The sequence below is a fragment of the Chiloscyllium plagiosum genome, chromosome 2 (assembly GCF_004010195.1).
Source record: "Chiloscyllium plagiosum isolate BGI_BamShark_2017 chromosome 2, ASM401019v2, whole genome shotgun sequence".
NCBI lineage: Eukaryota > Metazoa > Chordata > Chondrichthyes > Orectolobiformes > Hemiscylliidae > Chiloscyllium > Chiloscyllium plagiosum.
The window spans coordinates 104131729-104153170 of record NC_057711.1 but is presented as its reverse complement, the minus strand read 5'-3'; the positions used below and the strand labels follow the sequence as shown (position 1 = coordinate 104153170).

Below are 21442 nucleotides of genomic sequence, written 5' to 3'. Positions count from 1 at the left end.
CCACTCACCTATTGTACTCTATGCTACTTTCTCCCCACCCCCACCTTCCTCTCAATTATCTCTCCATTCTTCAGGCACTCTGCCTGTATTCCTGATGAATGGCTTTTGCCCGAAACCTCGATTTTACTGCTCCTCGGATTCTGCCTGACCTGCTGTGCTTTTCCAGCACCACCCTAATCTAAACTCTGTTTTCCAGCATCTGCAGTCATTGTTTTTAGAGTTTCCAGATAAACTAACAAGGAAAATGAAGCTGTGACAAGCAGTAGAACAATTCTTTTTGGAATATTCTCCTCAGATCTGTCAGCGCAATGAACGAAGTTTTAAATGGCAGTGATGGCAATGGCTGTCAAGGAGGATCTTTAATCCTGCCTACTCCAGGGTTAGGCCATCTCTGTTCCTGCCTCTTACATATGCCTATTGGGGCAGTAGACCAGGTCCTAATGGCACTAAGACGCTATACTAAAAACCACGTGCTTCCAATGCCAGGTTCGCAATTCATGGTCAAATCTAATCTTCTATCCCTTTTCCAATGTGAAAATCCTAGAATTCAGTGTTCCAGATTTTTTTTTGAAAGTTTCTTCCTTGAAGTATGGGTATTGTTGCCTGAATCAACGAGATTGTACATGACAAGGTGGTAGGGAGCTGCCTTCTTCAACTGCTACAGTCTTTCAGGTATAGGGTCATCCTCAGTGCATTGGAAGAGAATTCCAAGATTTTGATCGAGTTGCAGTGAGGGAATTGTGACATATTTTAAGTCAGGGTAACTTGAGGCTGAGAGGAGAATTTGGAAGTGGCGGTGTTCCTGAGCATGTACCAGTGAGTTGCAAATAAAAAAAAACTCACATTGATCATTCTCACGCACAATGAAAAGCTTAAGAACCAAAAAGCTTGAGAACATAATAAAACCATGTTATGGGTGTACCATTTGGAGATACAGAGAGATTTTTGAACATTTATGTAATTGCATCTTACCAATTATATTTTTCCTTTTCTTTTCCAGTTTGGATTCAATTATTTCTTGTGTCCTTGAAGATGAAGTTTGAGCAGAAAAGTTGATATAAAGGGGGACATATCCAGCATCATCTTGGATTTGATTCAACAAACTTCGCGCAACCACGGACTAAAACATATAAAAATTAATGAAAATTATCTACCAATCTTTCAAACTGCACACAGTGATTCATTTAATCAGTCATCTCAGTTTCATTTGATGAGGTCTTTGGGATACCATTGCAGGTGCACGAGAAGAATAACTTCCTCCATGGTCAGACTTTAAAACTGCCAGAAGCATTAGAAAAGCATGGGTCAGAACTTCTGCTCTGTCAGTAGACACCTTGCAGAATTTATCAATTAAGAATTAAGGCAACAATACCTTTAGAGTCAGATCAGCACTTTCTGGAGATGATAAGAGCCACATTGCAAGTTGCGAGAAATAGTAAGACAGTCTATCCTACATGACCAGACATGACAGTAATTACTGGAACTGAGACCCAGTAATTGTAATCTGCTAGATCACACAGTCTTTGAGGATTTTCACTCAACCAGGGTCCAGAGTTAGAATGAGGTTTTATTACAGTGTCTCCATTTTAAAAATACTTCACCACCCGTGAAACATGTTGGTATGTCCAAAGATCATGAAGGGCTGCCAACGTTTCAATTTATTTCTCTGTATGATTCCTCTGAGATTCAGTGATAACTAATTACTAGAGGATTATAGCCAGCAAATAAATGCTCTAATTAGCCACATACCCACATAGTAAAATGGAGAATAATACATTGACATTGCAATTAAGATAAAATATTTTCACTTTACTTATACCTTATCTTTACTGATATTTTATTTCTAAAAATAAATCTACTGCTTTGAATCATTTTAATATAATAAATATAGAAAACGATAGCAGAATAGCATTATACCTTGCCCACTCCAGTTATCCCAGTGAATAGAACAGAATGCCTCACAGCAAGGATCTTTTCCAGCAGATAGCCAAACCGCACAGTGTCTGTTGTTGGAACAAGCATTTCAAAAAAAGGTATTTCACTATCGTACTTAAAACTGGGAATAATTCTGTCCCATGGATCTAGTCGGTTGTTGTCAAAATCCATGTAGTAGCTCCACAGGTCACCAGATGTTGGTATCTAAGATAACAAATAAAGGCTTTTTTGAACAATTCAAAGTCTGTGAATATTATTGTTCATAATAGTAAGATATTACTCCATAGAAAGCCCAGTAAAATGATAAACAGCACCAGTTAGCTGGCTAGATAAGAAACTTCAAATTTTTAACATACAGAACAGTACCATCCTAAAGGTGAGTTATATTTTGATTCATCTGGCTCACCATGAAGACTGGCAAATAAAAGCAGTCATCCAACATTCTCACATTTTCATTATAATTTCTGAGCAGAGTACTAAGTTTGGAAAGACAATTACTGCAACAATTTGGATATGGGCTAGAAAGTTTGCTCAGCCAAAATTAAACAAATAAGGATGTTCAAAACTCAAGTAAATGTATCTGCAGTGAGAAATTGATAACTGTCTGCTATTCCCCTTACAAAAGGCAGCTATACTTGTGTATAAATTACAATGAGGTACAAATACATAAACAGATTATGGAAAGATGTAGGAGCAACAGGGTGGATATGATAGGAGATTTTACTTTTCCCAAAAATGACTGGGATTCATTTAGTGTGAGAGGTCTAGTTGGAGCAGAATTTGTAAGGAGTATCCAGAAGAGTTTTCTAGAGCAGTATGTAATTAGTTGAATTTGGGAAGGGGTCATACTGGACCTGGTGTTGGGGAATGAGCCCGGCCAGGTGGTTGAAGTTTCAGTAGGGGATTACTTTCGGAATAGTGATCACAATTCTGTAAGTTTTAGAATACTAATGGACAAAGACGAGAATGGTCCTAAAGGAAGAATGTTAAACTGGGGAAAAGCCAACTATACCAAAATTCGGGAGGAGCTGCGGAATGTAGATTGGGAGCAGCTGTTTGAAGGTAAATCCACATTTGATATATGGGAGGCTTTTAAAGAGAGATCGATTGGAATTCAGGAGAGATATGTTCCTGTGAAAATGAGGGATATAAATGGCAAGATTAGAGAACCATGGATGACGGTGAAATTGTGAGACTAGATAAGAGGAAAAAGGAAGCATAAAGTCTAGGCGTCTGAAGACAGACGAAGCTTTGGAAGAATATTGGGAATGCAGGACAAACCTAAAACAAGGAATTAAAAGGGCTAAAAGGGGTCATGAGAAATCTTTAGCAAACAGGGTTAAGGAAAATCCCAAAGCCTTATTTCATATACAAGGAGTAAGAGGGTAACTAGAGAAAGGGTTGGCCCACTCAAGGACAAAGGAGGAAAGTAATGCTTGGAGTCAGAGAAAACGGGTGAGATTCTTAATGAGATGCAAAGAGAGAGACATGACAGATGTTGAGGTTAGGGATAGATGTTCTCTAGGTCAAGTCGGTATAAGGAGGGAGGAAGTTTTGAGTAATCTAGAAGGCATTAAGGTGGACAGGTCCACAGGTCCTGATGGGATCTATCCCAGGTTACTGAGGGAATCGAGAGATGAAATAGCTGGGACTTTAACAGATATCTTTGCAGCAACCTTGAACATGGGTGAGATCCCAGAGGACTGAAAAATTGCTAATGTTATCCCCTTGTTTAAGAGGGATAGTCCAGGGATTCATAGACTGGTGAACCTGATGCCAGTGGTAGGGAAGCTGCTTGAGAAGATACTGAGGGATAGGATTTATTCCCATTTGGAAGAAAATGGGCTCATCAGTGTTAGCTAGCATAGTTTTGTGCAGGGAAGGTCACGTCTTACCAACTTAATAGAATTCTCTGAGGAAGTAACAAAGTTGATTGATGAGGGAAGAGCTTAGATGTCATATACATGGTTTTCAGTAAGGCATTTGATAAGGTTCCCCATGGTAGGCTGATGGAGAAGGTGAAGTCGCATGGAGGCCAGGATGTACTAGCTGGATAGATAGAGAACTTACTGAGCAACAGGAGACAGAGAGTAGTAATGGAAGGGAGTTTCTCAAAATAGAGACCTGTGATCAATGGTGTTCCACGGGGATCTGTGCTAGGACCACTGTTGTTTGTGATATACATAAACAATTTGGAGGAAGAAATAGATAGTCTGATTAACAAGTTTGCAGATGACACTAAGATTGATTGAATAGCAGATAGTGAAGGAATTGTCAAAGAATACAGCAGAATATAGATAGACTGGAGAGTTAGGCAGAGAAGTGATAGATGTAGTTCAATCGGGCAAATGCGAGGTAACGCATTTTGGAAGATCCAATTCAAGAGTGAACTATACAATAAATGTAAAAGTCCTGGGGAAAATTCATGTGCAGAGAGATCTGAGTGTTCAGGACCTTTGTACACAGGGGTATTGTGCACAAGAGTTGGCAAGTCATGTTACAGTTGTATAAGACTTTGGTTCGGCCACGTTTGGAATACTGCATACAGTTCTGTTCGCCACATTACTAAAAGGATGTGGATGCTTTGGAGATTACTTCTTCAAAAAACTCAGTCAAGTTTGTGAGACATGATTTTCCACACACAAAGCCATGTTGACTATCCTTAATCAGTCCTTGCCTTTCCAAATACATGTACATCCTGTCCCTCAGGATTCCCTCCAACAACTTGCCCACCACCAACGTCAGGCTCACTGGTCTACAGTTCCTTGGTTTGTCCTTACTACCCTTCTTAAACAGTGGCACCACGTTAGCCACCTCCAGTAATTTTCCTTTTTCTTTGTTAATTAGTTACAGTTAACATCTGTGAATGGCATGTTCATTTACTTGGCAACTTAAAACATATTCACAAATTGAAGCGTAATTAAGGCAGTATGGCAAGATTGGGATAAATGAGAGAAAAAGCCTGAAAGGAGAAGAAATCAATTATGCAAAAGGATACTGAGAAGGAAAATCTGAACGAAAATGGCAAAACACAAATCAGGGAATCAGATAGGAAGGAAAACCTGATGAAAATGGAGAAGACAAAGTGAGGGAATTAGATGTTGGGGGAGAAGCCTCAATAGTGGTGGGAGAAGGGCAAAGGCAATATTAGGAAAATATGAGGGACTTGAAAGAGGAATAACATTCAGTTTGTCGGTTCACTCAGGAATTTCTGACCTTTACCAAAGACCATTTCCTTTTCACTCATTTTAAAGTAAAAATAAACTAAACTAACTGAAGTGAAGTCTGTGACATGAATAATTACAAACAATCTATTAAGCTATGCAGTTTATAATCAACCTTAACACTTAGAGATATGTATCCTCTGATCACGGTTAAAATCAAGGTTGGCATATCAGTACATTAACAGAAGCAGACATAATTATAGCCAACATGACAACCAGAAATGGTATCATATAAACATTATTGACAAAGTTTTAAATGAAATACACAATCAAAGTCAAGATAAATTGAAAGTAAAAGGTTAGTCATCAGATTTTGTTTCTGGTAAACGGTTGTGGGCTTACATCCAATATGCCAAAGTGCATTATAACCCTCTAACAGAAGTCTACATTTTGCTTGATAAAACGTATTTGCATACAGATGGATAATAAAAGCTGCGTTTGCTCGACTTTAAAATCAGAAAACAAGAACTTATATCATTTTGATTCTGGAATAAATAGAGAAACATCTAGCAAGGAAATGTATTATGAACAAAATGCTCTTCATCTCTTCCTTAAATGATCACTTTAATTCCTGCCTATTAAGAAACATCCTCATTGTAGTTCAGTACTTTTACTATTTCATTATTTTGTTGGTTAAGGTCGGCATATATGTATCCTGAGATGGATTTATCAATTTGATTGGAGCCCTGTTTTCTTTTACAATGCTCTATTGGTCAAAAATAGGATTAATTGTATATAGAGTAACACCCAGCCAAAAAGAAATTTTTTTCACAGCTCAAGATCAGCTTTCAGACTGGCCTGAAATACTGACCCCATCAGCATTCAATAGCAATGTAACAAGTCCTTCATTGTCTAAACCATGAGGATTTCCCAGGATGGGAGCAAAAGCCCGAGCTGATGTTTAGCAAAAATTCTTAAAATTACTGTGCAAAAGGAAAGAGAATATTCCTAACAGGCAGGGGATCTGTGAGAGAACACTTTGTCCAGCCATTGCACTGAAAATCACTATTTATTTGCCCACTTTGTGGATACCTTCGCCTCAGGATGATCCTCGAATTGATGTCGCACAAATGAATCAAAGGCATCCCAATAGTTTTCAGTCAAGTTTCCTCCAATGGACCAAATATAACAGAAGGCAAATGTCTGACAAATAACACCATTCAATTGCGAAGGATCCTTTAAAACAAATGGTATAATTATACAGTTTGATTTAAAAAGGAAACAAGCCAACAGTTCTTTAGAAACACACAGCACATTTCAAGTTTTTAATTTTAATCAATTGCAATTACTTTTGAATTATTATTCAAAAGCATGATTCTAAAGTACAAGTTGTTAAGTAAGCTGTCAAAATTAATATGAGCAAAATATTATTACCATATTTTGATTTTTCTTTCTGTTAAACATTCTAGATAGCAAACTTGATTCATTGAGGAGAGCAGGAGAGCATGCTAGGATTAAGCATCAGGCATATCTAAAAACAAATGCCAGTCTAGTCAAATTACAACGCAGGATCACATGCATGCTGAACTTGTGCAATAGTGCCAAGTGATCCGACAGTAAATGGTTCAGATCTAATCGGTGATATCCTGCTCCATCCAATTGTAAATGGCATGGAAAATTAAACAACTAAGTGGAGAATGTTGCGCAAACATTCCTATTTTTATTGATAAGGCAACTCAGAATGACAGTATAAAAGACAAGGCTGATACATTTCCATCTAACTTCAGCAAGAAAAATCTGGAGAACATTATCTATTTCAGCCTTCTCCTGAAGTCCCCGCACAGTACAAATACAGAAGTGACCATATCCAACAACAGGGAATCTAACTATCTAGCCTTGAGGTCACTAAATTCTCTCAGCTGGTAAGATTCTGGGATGTCACCATTGACCAGGTATGCAACTGGACTAAGCATATCAATTCCTCAGCTCCTGAATTCCCAAAGCCTATTCAACACCTACACAGCACAAGTGTGAGCTAAAAAGCTCACTGTTGCCCAGATTAGAATCTGGGCATCAATTGGCAAGCACATCTGTGCTACATCTCAAACAATAACATGGAGACATTTAGTATCAATTTGAAGGGTATTCAAAATCAAAGACTGCATTTTGATTGTTTCCTCAACTTTTGATGTCAAAGATTGGTCCACTGTGTTGTCGAAAGTATCATCTTCAATGAAAATCTGTGGTGTTGGGATGGAAAGTTTGGCCTTTGTATGTCTGTTCAGCCAAACCTCCTGCTCAATAAAATGAATGAACACCATGCTCACAATAAGATGCAAACTACTATGGGATGTATGCCATAATTTCTTGCTGTTTGGTAATTGCATCCTAAATAGATTTGAGGACTATGGTTATAAAAGTTATCTTTGTAAGTTAATGTTTTGCTGTAGATCTTAATACAATTAATGCTTTACTAATGGTAAAGATTATTGGCATTCCTCTATTAGCTAAAGATGAGGGTCATGCAATAAATCAAATCCACTGGAAATGGTGCAGCTTCATACAAATACAAATAAAATATTTTCTAAGCCATATTTGTAAACCTCCCCAGTTACTGGTGTTTTTGTCAGATCTGTGATTGTTGCTTGCATCTAGTAAAGGTCTATACATCAGCAACATACCAGGACTGGGATTGTTGCCCTTGTGGGGGTACTTGGTTAGGGAGGGCTTAAACTTGTGTGGCAGGGGGACAGAAATCATAGGGCAGTAGGTGAAAATTGAAGGAGAGGTAGAAAACAAAGCAAACATGACTTAAAATAGGCAGGGAAATGCTGCTGGAAAGAGCAGGTGGCCTGAAATCATGTTTTTTCAATGCAAGAAGTATAATAAGCAAGGCAGTTGAGCTTAGAGACAAAAACAGAAATTGCTGGAAAAGCTCAGGTGGTGTGGAAGCATCTATGAAGAGAAATCAAAGTTAACATTTCAGGTCCAGTGACCCTTCCTCAGAACTTAGATTAGTACTTGAACTATAACATTATTGCCACTACAGAGACATGGCTGAAAGACAGATTGGACTGGCAGCTAAATGTCCCAGATTTAGATGTTTCAGATGTGATAGAAGGGTGTGTAAAAGGAGTGGGGAAGTTTCATTACTGGTAAAGGAGTATCTCACAGTTGTACTGAGGGAGGATACATCTTGTGCAGCAAGACAATATGCATAGAATTCAGGAACAGGAAAGGTGAAACCACAATGACGAGGGCCTCCCAACAGCCAATGGGAGATAGTGAAGAGAACATGTAGACAGATTTTGAAAGATGTAAAACCAGCAGGGTTGTTCTAGTGAATGATTTTAACTTCCCCTATATTGCCTTGGACTCACCACATGCTAGGGGCTTGGATGGGACAGAACGTATAAGGACCATTCAGAAGGGTTTCTTGACACAGTATGTAAACAGTCCAACCAGGGAAGAGGTTATACTGGTCCTGATTTTGGGAAATGAGCCCAGTGAGGTCCGTAAAGCTTCAGTGAGGGAGCATTTCGGGAGTAGTGACCATAATACCATGAGTTTTAAAATACTCATAGATAGAGATAACAGTAGTCCTCAGGTGAAGGTAATAAAACTGGGGAAAAGTGAACGACAACAATATTAGGCAGGAACCAGAGAATGTTGCTTGGAGGCAGCTGTTTGAGGGTAAATCCAAATTGGACACATGGGAGTATTTCAAATGGCATGAAAAAAGTTCAGTAGAGTGAAGGATAGGTTTGGCAAGTTGCGTGAACCTTGGATGACCAGGGCTGTTAGAACCTTAGTCAAAAAGATAAAAGGAATCACCCATAAGGGCTAGGAGGATGGGAACTGAAGAAGCCCTTGAAGTATATAAGGAAAGTTGGAAAAAACTTAAACAAGGAACTAGAAAGGCTTAAAGGGGTCATAAAAAGTCATTAGTAAAGTGAATTAAGGAGAATCCCAAGACTTCTAATACATATATAAAGAGCAAGAGAGTGTAGCCAGGGAAAGGGTTGGCCCACTCAAGGACAAAGATGGGAATCTACGTATGGACCCAGAAGTAGTAGGTGAGGTCCTAAATGAATATTTTGTGTTAGTATTCACCAAAGAAAAGCAACTGGTGGAGGATTATCTCAGGGAAGTGAGTGTCAAATTTCTAAACCAAGTTACTATTAAAAAGGAAGAAGTGTTCTGCATCTTAAAAAAAGTATTAAGGTGGGTAAGGCCCTGGGGTTCTGATGGGATATTGAGGGTGGAAAGAGAACAAATTGCTGAGGCATTGACAGACATCTTTGATGATTTCTTTGGCCATAGATGAGATTCCAGAGGACTAAAGAACAGCCAATGTTGTCCCATTCTTTTAAAAGGGTAGCAGGGATAATTCAGGAAATTACAGGCCTGTACATCTCACATCAGTGGTAGGAAAATTATTGAAAAAGATTCTCAGGGATAAGACCTATATGCATTTAGAAGTGAGTGGCCCTATTAGTGATAGACAGCATGGTTTACTGTGGGTGAGGTCATGCCTCACTAACTTGATTGAGTTTTTTTTGAGGAGGTGACAAAAGGGAAAAATGATTGACGTTGTCTACATAGATTTCAGTAGAGCCTTTGACAAGGTCCTTCATGGCAGACTGGTACAAAAGGTGAAGTCAGATGGTATCAGTGGTAAGTTGACAATATGGATACAGAACTGGCTTAGTCATAGGAGACAGAGGGTAGCGGTGGAAGGATAGTTTTTGGATTGGAGGGCTATGACTAGTGGTGTTCCACAGGGATCAATGCTGGGACCTCAGCTGTTTGTGGTCTACAGGAATGATTTGAAAGAAAGCAAGGCTGGTCTAATTATTAAGTTTGAGGATGATACAAAGATTGGTGGTGTCGCGGATAGTGAGGAGGATTGTCAGAGGATACAGTAGGATATAGATCAGTTGGAGGCATGGACAGAAAAATGGCAGATGGAGTTTAATCCAGACAAATGTGAGGTGATGCATTTTGGTAGGTCAAGTGCAAGTGGAAAGTATAGTGAAAGGATAATATAGTGGCAGAACCATTAAGAGTTTTGATATGCAGAGGGATTTGGGTGTGCAGGACCACAGATCACTGAAGATGGCAGCACAGGTAAGTAAGGTAGTAAAAAAAGGCTTATGGCATGCTTACCTTCATTGGAATGGGCATTGCGTATAAGGATAGGCAAGGCATGCTGCAACTTTATAGAACTTTAATTAAGCCACACTTGGATGTTGTGTACCGTTCTTGTCACCAGACTACCAGAAGGATGTGGATGCTTTGGTCAGGGTACAGAAAATGTTTACCAGGATATTGCCTACTATGGGGTATTTTAGTTATGAAGTAGGGTTGGATAGATTGGCTTTGTTTTCACTGGAATGCAGGAGATTGAGCAGCGATTTGACAGAAGTTTACAAGAGTGGAAAGTATGAGGCTTTCTCTTCAGAGCGGAGAGGTCAATTACGAGGGTACACAGTTTCAAGGTGCAGCAGGGTAAGTTTAAAAGAGATGTTCAAGACAAGATTTTCACACAAAGGGTGGTGAGTGCCTGGAATGTGCTGCCTGAAGTGGTGATGAATGCAGACACAATAGCAGCATTCAAGAAGCACTTGGATGAATACATGAATAGGAAGGGGTTAGAGGATTACGAATCCTGTAAATGAAGACATTTTTAATATGGAAGGGCAAAATGTGTTAGTGCAGGCTCAGAGGGCTGAAAAACCTGTTCCTGTGCTGTATTGATCTTTGTATACTGTTAAGTTACTTCTATAGTACAGAGACTATTTCACGTACCATCTGGAGATCTGGGCCACCTTTTCCCAATAGCAGAGATTCAAGGAGACAACAGAGAGTTGTGACCTTACTAATGTCAACCTGAGAGATGGCCTGTGTGCATTTCTTGTTCACAAAGTGCAGCCCATTTTCGACACAGCTTGCAAAAAGTCCCATTAGATACTGCTGTGGTTCTAAAGGAATCTAAACAGACATTAGACATATATTTAGAATTCCATTGATTTATTTTCAGTTCAGAAACATTAATGATCCTTATCATTCAGACATTAGGTTGAATTCAACATTACACTGTACAATTTTATAACTCCAGAGTACTTAAATGATCACACCAAGACAAGTAATCAAAACAAACACCAATCAAATTAAAATCTAAACAAACTGTCACTATACTATAATTTCATTTTGTCAACTGTCACACAGCAAGGAATTTTTTTTTGGATTAAGGAAGTTTGACACACAAGCCCATTTCCAAAACAGCAAAACAATTATAACTTTAACAACATACTTAATATTCTTCAGTCTCTGCAAAAAACTCTACACTTAACGATTAACTTTATTCTCTAATCCATCCACAATTCAAGGCAAAACTACACTGCTTATAATCTCAACATTCCAGTTAACACTAAGATGAGCTTCCCAACCCTTATTTTTTCCATCACCAAGGTAACATAATTCCACTAACAAAGCAAATCTCTTGCACTGCCTCAGATTAGATGTTGCTGAAACCCTCATTCAAGCTGTGGTTAGTTCTAAAAACCTAACTATTCCAATGCTCCCATAACAGTTCCGCATCTTCCACTCTCTATAAGCTACAATCATCCAAAATTCCATTTCCCATTTTCTAACTGCCAACAAGTCTCATTTACTGAAAACACATGCTGGTTAACAAAGGTCTTACAGCCAGATTTCAAAATTGTCAGACTCATGTTGAAAGTCTCCATAGTTTTGCCTCTCCATATCTTTGTAAGATCCTCTAGGCATGCAATGACCCTCTACTTCTGGCCTCTTGCATCTTTCTTTCGCTCTACAATTGGCAACTGTGTCTTCATCTTCTTGGGGCCTGAAAACCTGGAATTCTCTCCTTAAATCGCACCACCCATATTGCTTCATTTAAGATGACTCTTAAAACCTACCGCTTTGATCTAACTTTTTATCACTTGTCTTAAATTCTCTTGATATTGTTTAATGTCAAATTTTGTCACGATGTTGCTGTAAAGGGACTTGTGGTTTTTCTAGAACATTGTTAAATTTATAGGGCAGCCCCCAATGAAGTCATTGGAGGTTGATCATGATATTCAAAGCAGGATCTAAGCTGACTTCCAGGAGATGTCCTGCACTCTGTTGAAATCAGAAGATTAAAATGCAATGCCACTAGGAGGTAGCATATTCCAAAAAGTCAACATCCTTAACCTGACCTCTCTCCTCCACCCCAAATGCTCTCAAAACTCATGAAGTTTCCACCCAACTTTTCATGGCCCCCCCAAAAAAATCAAGTAATGTGCTCCAAAAGCTTAGGAGAGCTTTGAGGTGCAGACTGGGCAACACACATAAGGGGTTTGCATACATAAAGAGAATTTCTCCTAAATCACAGAGCAGTGCCCAGGAACACACTTGAGCATTGCTGTACCAAAGTGGGAAAATTGGATATTCTGGTATCTACCCATGAAAAACAAATTTCAATAACTGACTGGAAGTTGGTTATCATTTTCAAAGCTGACTGCCAGGGACTGTCCTGCACCTCTGCTGAAATCAGAAGATTAAAATCCAACACCACAAAGAGGCAGTACATTCCAATAAGTTAAGATCTTGAACTTGACCTCTCTTCCCATCCCAAATATCTGTTTCTCCATCATAGTGAAGAGAAGTAAACAATATTTTTCTGTATCTAAATAGTGGGTGTGGAAATGAGGAAATTAAATGCTAAAAACCTCAAAAGGCACAAGAAATTTAAACAGAAAGGTGCTTTATAAAACCATTTGGGGCAGAAATGAAAATGCTCCAGGATTATATTGATAAGGTAATATCAAGTGTTCATGAAATGAGCATGTATATTCAGGAAAAGGTGAAATGGTTCATTCGGAGTTTTTCTTTAAAAGAACACTTCTATTCTACTACACTTGGATTACAATTTACAAATTTTGTGTCTTACACGATCTGCATGGCTAGCCATCCATGTTTGCACGTATGGCATCCATTTAAGTTCATCAGCATCAATGTAAACCATCCCACACCTGCTAACAGTGGCAGGAGAGGCCACTTTTAAATCTTGCACCTGGAAGGTAGCAAAAAGAATTTCTCATAAATTGACCATCTATTTCTGTTACTAACTGTTGTGTAATAGCACTGCAATCAGAACTAATTAATAACAGATTGAGTATAATCACCAAATAATTTAAGAAGTTGTGAAAATGACAAATAGTCAGATGCTTGTAAAATTATTTAAACATATCATTTGACTGACCATTTTAATTAGATCACATGTGGACTGCAAAAGATATATTTTAGAATAAAATTAATGGGCTGTTTTCACAAAAACAGCAAAGTGAATGCCATATATGTCAGCATAATGTTTGCTGGTATAACCAACTATCTTAAAAATAGGATCACCTGTTTGCTTAAACAATGCTGGTACTAATGTAGACCAACCCTCTGGCAGACTGTAAAGGCAGTCGAGACTTTAGGCTTCAAATGTATCCTCAGAGAACTGTGCAAAACTGGGAGGATAATAGCAAGTTGGGACATGTTTGATTCAGTACTGGATGTTGCTTTGGCTGTAATCAATCACAGCATTAACATCCAGCTTTCTTGTCTCCTCAGTAATCAGAGAGGTCAGGTGGGATTACATAGTGGAAAACTATTAAAGGAGGCTAAAGAATTGTGATGGTGGTCAGAATTGCAGAAATATACATTCATCGCCCCAGGTCTAAAATACTTTCTGGAAATTGCCCAAACGGATCTGAGGAACTGAAATGAGGTGGCATTTACCAGGAATGGGAAAAGGTGGCCAGTCTCTCCAACCAAATAAGCTTAAATGGAAGTACCTTGGAATGGGGGAGGGGGGGGAGGGGGTGGTGTTTGCTACAGAAGCATGGTCCCTCAAACTTGGAGAGAATGATCAAAGGGTTTCAAAGACTTCAAGGAAGTTGGAAATGTGAGTGGCACAATTCATCCTGATGGTAAGTTGTATACATGCTCACAGCATTCTCCTGCATAAAAATCATCAGACCAACAACTTGCAGATTTACTCCTTAGTGTCTTTTCAGACATCATGTCATCTCTCTTTCTGATCACCCACCCATCAGCCTCACCTTTATGCCATGCCTTTCAGATATTCTCCACAAAGTTTGTCCTTCATTCCTGTCCAACCTATTTCTCTCAAACTCAACTCTCTACTGGCCAAGAGAGCAGAAAATTCAAAAGAGCAGGTAGGGGGAATGCTGGCCTGGTGAGATCCACTTTGGCAACTTGTCAAATTCTAGCAATGGGTGCCCACCTAGTCAACTGTAAAATACATCTTGCTCCAGGCAGTTGCATATGGCAGCAGTGATCTCTTACAAGATCTGAATATCCTGCTCAAACATATTGCATATTGTTAGAGTTGAACATCTATTCTCCAACTGCATATTGAGGGAGCTGATTCACTATGCAATAAGGCTTGTATGCCTTTTTTCAGTAGTTTTCCATGTTTGTTATTTCTGCCCTATGGAGTGACATGTTATTGAAAAGAAAACAGTTTCTACAGATGTTCCTATTGCTTTGCTAATACAGTTCCTTATGCTCTTTGTCAAAGTCAGAAGAAAGAGCTGCATAAACTGTTCTTAAAGTGCAAGCAGTAAGAAAGAGCAGATAAAGCGGAATGAAGTCAAAAACAGGTGAACTGACTTTCAAGAAGTAGGAGACTACCTGTCAAACAGAATGAATGCACTCTCAGAAGTAGTACTGTGGACAGTAATCTCTCACACAAACATGGCTGCAGTTTCATTGTTTGAAGGTTTCCCAGCCTACCAGATTCATTGGATTAACACCCCAGCTGCGCTCTTTCCTCAGTGGCACCAATGGGCTCCACAGAGCTCGGGAATCTTTTAAAGCCAGAATGCTGTGTTCAATCCAGAGTTAAGTGTATTTTTGTATATTTAATGAATCACCTACATACTACCCTGGGTGAAATTCAAGAGTGGACAGGGTATTGAATTCCAAATACATCATCATTTTCCAGCTCTTTAACAGCTCCTTTCCCATAACAATCACACCTGAATTCCCCCTTCACTGGTTGTTAAAACATTGCCTTTGATACTGAGATTCCATAAGTGTACCACTGATGCAGTCCCAAATTTTAAAGCACATATTAAACAAAACTAGAATCATTTACCTCAAAGACCATGTGAATATATGGAGTGAGTTTAATCCGTTCACTGTTTGCAAGGCAGAGCATCTTATTATCATCAAGGACTGTGTTCATATTCTCAATCCACAGTGCATCAACAGGACCATCACAGATGATCCATTTGTGGTTATGACTTACATCATTCACAGCTGCACGAACACTAAGTGCCATTAGACCATCATTCCACTCCATTGTCACATTATTTACTTCACCATACAATTCACCCATTGTGATTGACTTGGGGTTTAGCACATAAGTTTTTACTGGTTGATAGTTTGGATCATCCTCACCAGCACTGTGCAAAGTCCCAAGAGTATCTGCCAAAACTTGATAAACTGTAGTTTTTCCACTTCCAGAAGGTCCAACTAACATAACACCATGCCGCACAATCATGGTTTCATACAGTTGTATGATCTTCACAATCATAGTAGAGACAGGTTGCAGGCCACGGCTAAGCATAACATCAATAGCTGTTTTCTCGAATGAACCATAATCATGGTCTGGAATAACAACTCCTGGAAATAAATCGGAAAGGATTCCACTGAAGAGAGAAACAAAGAAAAAAAATCACTGTAATCTATTGTCAAACCATTGCAAAGCATGCACTATTCAATATTTGTTCTTTTAGTAATGTATGAGCATGATCAATTTTTCTGAGACCTTTTGAAGAACACAGTGAATTTGCATGTTCAGGGTTAAATGAAAATTTAAGGACAATTCAAAAGAATGTGAACAGATTGAAGAGATAATAGTGAATTTCTTGTTCAGATGGTCAAATGAAAAGAACTCATTACTTACCCGAAAAGCACTGCATCATCTGACAGAAATTTTGGGAGGTTAGAATCTCTCAAGGCTCTAATCAACACAACATCCTCACTCAAATTTGGGTTCTCTCTCTTCAAAGACCTAAACGGAAGAAGTGAATGGTATATTAAATTATCTTCAAAGCTAAATACATGAAACTAAATACACATCAAAAATGATATTTTGGGAAAATGAGTATTTTTATTCTCATGAAATTGTAACATATACCGAGATATGTATATATATATATGTGTGTGTGTGTGTGTGAAATCTGCTTTAGAACACTGAAAACTACAAAATATCTAATTTCCACATTTACTTCAATAAGATTATGACATCACAAGAAGTCTTGTGCACCCTGGAATGGTCCTATTCACTGCAACTAGGGCTATGACTTTGGACCAGCATGAGATTACATCCAGGAGAAACATGATTATATGCTGCTCCGCAACAATTAATTCTGCCTATACACACATTAGCATAATATTTACCTACAGTTATTTGACATACATTTCCTGTCTTCCTAACAGTTCTTTGTGCTTTTAAGCACTCCCTCTTCCATCTAAATTACACCATGCATGTTTTCTTTTTTTGGGATGTGTATCTATCCTTTCATTATTAGCAATGTTTCCAAATTTAGCTCTTCAATACTACCATCATCTACTCCAAAAAATATTCCTCTGAAAATTCTCCTTGTGATTCTTAAATTAGGTTCATAATTTTCCACATTTTTAGAAATCTCAAAGAATTTGGGTGGTTGCAGGGCAACATTTTAACACTTTTATTTAGCTTGTCAAACACTTGTACAATTTCTTTTCAGATTTATACATTAGATAAAGTTGTTAAGTACTCATATCAATGGGGTTTTAGTTGTTGGTTTTTGGGATGTGGTAGGTTCTGGAATCCGTGAATGACCTTGAACACATAAACCAGTATCTTGAATTACTGCAACATATGTGGTGTTGGTATTCCCATTGTATTGGATAAGAAGCTTCAGGATTTTGAGACAGCAATAGGAGAGGAAAGCCGGCAGATTTCAAATTCAGGGTAGCATATGACTCAAGAAGGGAATGTGCAGATGATGATGACCCCAGGAAACTGCTGTCCTTGTTCTTCTAGGTAGTAGGGATTGCAGATTTCGAAGGTACAATCAAAAGAGGCTGGTGAGTTGCAGTAGCATATCTTGTAGATGGTACACACTGCTTGCGCTCTGTTCCAGTGAACGTTTGAAGTGATGGATGGGTGCCAGTCAAGATGTTACTTTGACTTGTAACATCTGGTTTCATAAGTGTTGAATCTGCACTCATCTAGGCAAGAGGATTGTATTCCATCACATTGCCTGGTTCAGCCTTGGCAACATTTGAGTTGCTCTATATTTACTGGCTAGACCAGTTCAGTTTCTTATCAATGGTAACATTCAGGTTGTTGATATTGGGGGATTCAGCAATAGCAAAGCTGCTGAATGTCAAGGGGAGTTGGTTAGATTCATCTTTTATTTTAGAAATGGTACTTGTGTGGCATGAACATTACTTGCCACTTGTCAGCCCATAAACTGAATGTTGTCCAGGCCGTGTTACATGTGGGCACAAGCTGTTTTGGTGCATTTGAGTGAATCTAAGTGAACTGAACACTCAACAATAATTCAGACAGGTCCCCATCTGACGTTTTAATTGAGAGCCGTTCATTAATTCAGCTACTGAAAATAGCTCAGCCTCGAACAATATTGCATTCTGTCTTGATCCGCACTGAACAGCATCTGAACAATAATGATTTTGAGCAGATTAACATCAAATTCTATTCATGAAAAGACAAAGGAACACCAATATTTATGCTATATTGATAATTGCTTATTGAAAAGATAATCTTTTCTTTGTTAAGTAGTACAGTATACATGTACATCACAGAAACAGGCAAATTGGACAACTGGCTTATGCTGTTGTTTGTGCTCCACATGTATCTCTTCTAAGCTTTCTTCATCTGGCATTATCAACAGATTATTCTATTCCGTTCTCCTTCATGTATTTATCTAACTTCATCATAAATGAATTTATGGTATTCTTCTGAACAACTCTGGGTCATTGAAAATTCCACATTTTTGCCAGTCTTTATGTAAAATGTTCTGCTGAAAGCTTAGAAGTTAGTGGAGCACAAACAGAGGCACGAGAGAAGGTCCAAAATAATTTACAAGAATGGTGGTAGAAAAATATCTGTCAAGAGGGATCGACAGGCTGAGAGCTCATTTCACTTGATCTTGGCCTGATTGAGATCTTTAGGTAGTTGCTTGTGAGAATTAGGAAACTTAAGTATGAAATCTTGCTGATGAAAATAATGGGTTTGGCATGGTCTATGTGAATGTTAGCAATGCTTATGGCAGCCTGGTGAAGAAAGTGAGTACACATGGGATCCCAGGAAAAGTGGAACATTGGGTCCAAAATTGGCTAAGAGATCGGAAACCTCCTTAAGCTATGAAGTGTTCAAACAAAGCACTCCACTCCTATAAAGACAGCCAGTGTCGTCAAATTATACAAGCTCTTAACTTCCCACTTTAGTTACTTAATTGAGCTCTTAGCAGACAAAACTCCCATTGCCATACCATTTTGCCACCAGTAGGAGGGGATCTGGCATTCCCAATACTTCCCACACAATTTGACTTCCCAGCTTCCTGGACATTTCTTTATTTTCCAAAGAGCACATGACCTCTTTAAATGAGTTGAGAGTTTCTGCCTACACCACCAAAATCAGGCAGGAAATTCTTGACACTTACAACCCACTAAGAAAAAAAGATTCTTTCCTCATGTTCCCACTTACAGATTTCTTTAAATCTCTCCTCCTAATAATTAACTTTTGTTAAGAGAAACAGATCTTTTCTTCCCACTCCATCTACCCCACCTTTATAATTCTGTGTACATCAGTTAAGTCATCCCTCAAGCTCCTCTTTTCCAAGATCTAACTTTACCTTTTACTGCAATTTTCAAGTCCTGGCAACATTATTTTAAATCTTCTCTGTATTGTCAGCAGAACAATTTTATCCTTCCTGTCATGCAATGACCAAAATTGTGCACAAAATTCCAGCTGTGGTCTAACTAGTATCTTATATAGCTGCAGGATTGCATCACTATTTCTGTATTCCACACTTCATCCAAAAAAAAGTTTTCCCTTATTTTTCTTTCCCACATTATCTGATTTTGCTTCAGGCAGTTGATAGTGGAGAAACTCAGCAAGTCTAGCAGCATCAGAAACAGAAACAGAAACAGAACAAAGGGTTTCAAGTCCAAAAGCTTTTCTTCAGAACTTATTCACCTGTCCTGCCATTTCCAAAGGACCTATGACCATGCACTCCAAAATGTCTCACTTCCCCTATAATGTCCTCTCATTTATTGTGGATTCACTAGCTTTGTGTTCCCTCACCAAATACACTCCTGCACATTTATATGGATTGAATCCCATTCACCATATTTCTACCCACTCAGTTAAACCATTGATATCATTCTGGAACAAACCTCACTTCCGCCCCCGGAGCTGCCGTCGCCGCAGCAACTTCCACCCCCAGTGATGTCACTCACCTGCTCAAGGACCACACCGCACGCTACGCTACTCCCACGCCGATCTCCGCCCCCACGTCAATCTCCGCCCCACGACCAACTCCACCCCCACGACCAACTCCAGCCCCACACCAAGTCCCAGGTCCTAGCTCCCAGCCCTGCCGTATTTTCACCATCCCTCCAGATCTCCCCCTCTCTGAGGATGAACGATCAGTCCTCAGCAGAGGCCTTACCTTCATCCCCCTATGTTCCCGGATCAATGAGTTCGACATGCGGCTAGACATCGAGCATTTATTCCGCTGCCTTCGCCTCCGCGTCTACTTCTTCAACCAGGACTCTCGCCCACCCTCTGACACACCCCATCCACCTGGACACCCCGTGCTGGCCTCTTACCCACCCTCGATCTCTTCATATCCAACTGCCGCCGCGACATTGAACGCCTCAACCTGTCCATCCGTCTCACTCACTCCAACCTCTCACCCTCACAACGCGCAGCCCTCCACTCCCTCCACTCCAACCCCAACCTCACCATCAAACCAGCAGACAAGGGAGGCGCAGTGGTAGTTTGGTGCACCGATCTTTACACTGCTGAAGCTAGGCACCAACTCGCGGACAACTCCTCGTACTGCCCCCTTGACCTTGACCCCACCTCCCACCACCAAACCATCATCTGCCAGACCATCCATAACCTCATCACCTCAGGAGACCTCCCATCCACCCTTTCCAACCTCATAGTCCCACAACCCCGCACTGCCCGTTTCTACCTCCTGCCGAAAATCCACAAACCCGACTGCCCCGGCCGACCCATTGTCTCAGCCTGCTCCGCCACACCGAACTCATCTCTGCATACCTCGACACTGTCCAGTCCCCCTTAATCCAAGAACTCCCCACCTACGTTCGGGACACCACCCACTCCCTCCACCTCCTCCATGATTTTCGCTTCCCTGGCCCCAACGCCTTATCTTCACGATGGACGTCCAGTCCCTATACACTTCCATCCCCCATCACGAATGCCTCCAAGCCCTCCGCCTCTTCCTCTCCCGCCGACCCAATCAGTACCCTTCCACTGACATCCTCTTTTGACTGACTGAACTGGTCCTCACTCTGAACAACTTCTCCTTCCAATCCTCCCATTTCCTCCAAACCAAAGGAATAGCCATGGGCACCTGCATGGGCCCCAGCTATGCCTGCCTCTTCATCGAATATGTGGAACAGTCCATCTGCCACAGCTACACTGGCACCACCCCCCACCTTTTCCTCCGCTACATCAATGATTGTATTGGCGCTACCTCGTGCTCCCATGAGGAGGTTGAGCAGTTCATCCACTTTACTAACACCTTCCACCACGACCTCAAATTTACCTGGACCATCTCAGACTCTTCCCTCCCCTTCCTATCTCGGGCGACCGACTCAACACAGACATTTACTACAAACCGACCAACTCCCATAGCTACCTAGATTACACCTCCTCCCACCCTGCTCCCTGTAAAAATGCCATCCCATATTCCCAATTCCTTTGCCTCCGTCGCATCTGCTCCCAGGAGGACCAATTCCAATACCGAACAACCCAAATGACCTCCTTCCGCAATTTCCCCTCCGACGTGGTCGACGATGCTCTCCACCGCATCTCCTCCACTCCCCACACCTCCACCCTTGAACCCCGCCTCTCCAATCGCCACCAGGACAGAACCCCACTGGTCCTCACCTTCCACCCCACCAACCTCCAGATACATCGTATCATCCTCCGTCATTTCCGCCACCTCCAAACAGACCCCACCACCAGGGATATATTTCCATCCCCA

General features: G+C 40.2%; 1 protein-coding gene across 1 annotated transcript in view; it reads right to left on the bottom strand.

The window, feature by feature from the left end:
* Positions 1-21442, bottom strand: part of dnah6 (dynein, axonemal, heavy chain 6) — a 341236-nt gene that overhangs the window by 169933 nt on the left and 149861 nt on the right. The window contains exons 34-40 of the mRNA XM_043705917.1: positions 16093-16200; positions 15280-15835; positions 13060-13182; positions 10911-11093; positions 6192-6335; positions 1918-2139; positions 973-1120 (exon numbers count right to left, since the gene is read on the bottom strand). Coding sequence (XP_043561852.1) covers positions 973-1120; positions 1918-2139; positions 6192-6335; positions 10911-11093; positions 13060-13182; positions 15280-15835; positions 16093-16200 — 1484 coding nt within the window. The remainder of the gene's footprint in view (positions 1-972; positions 1121-1917; positions 2140-6191; positions 6336-10910; positions 11094-13059; positions 13183-15279; positions 15836-16092; positions 16201-21442) is intronic.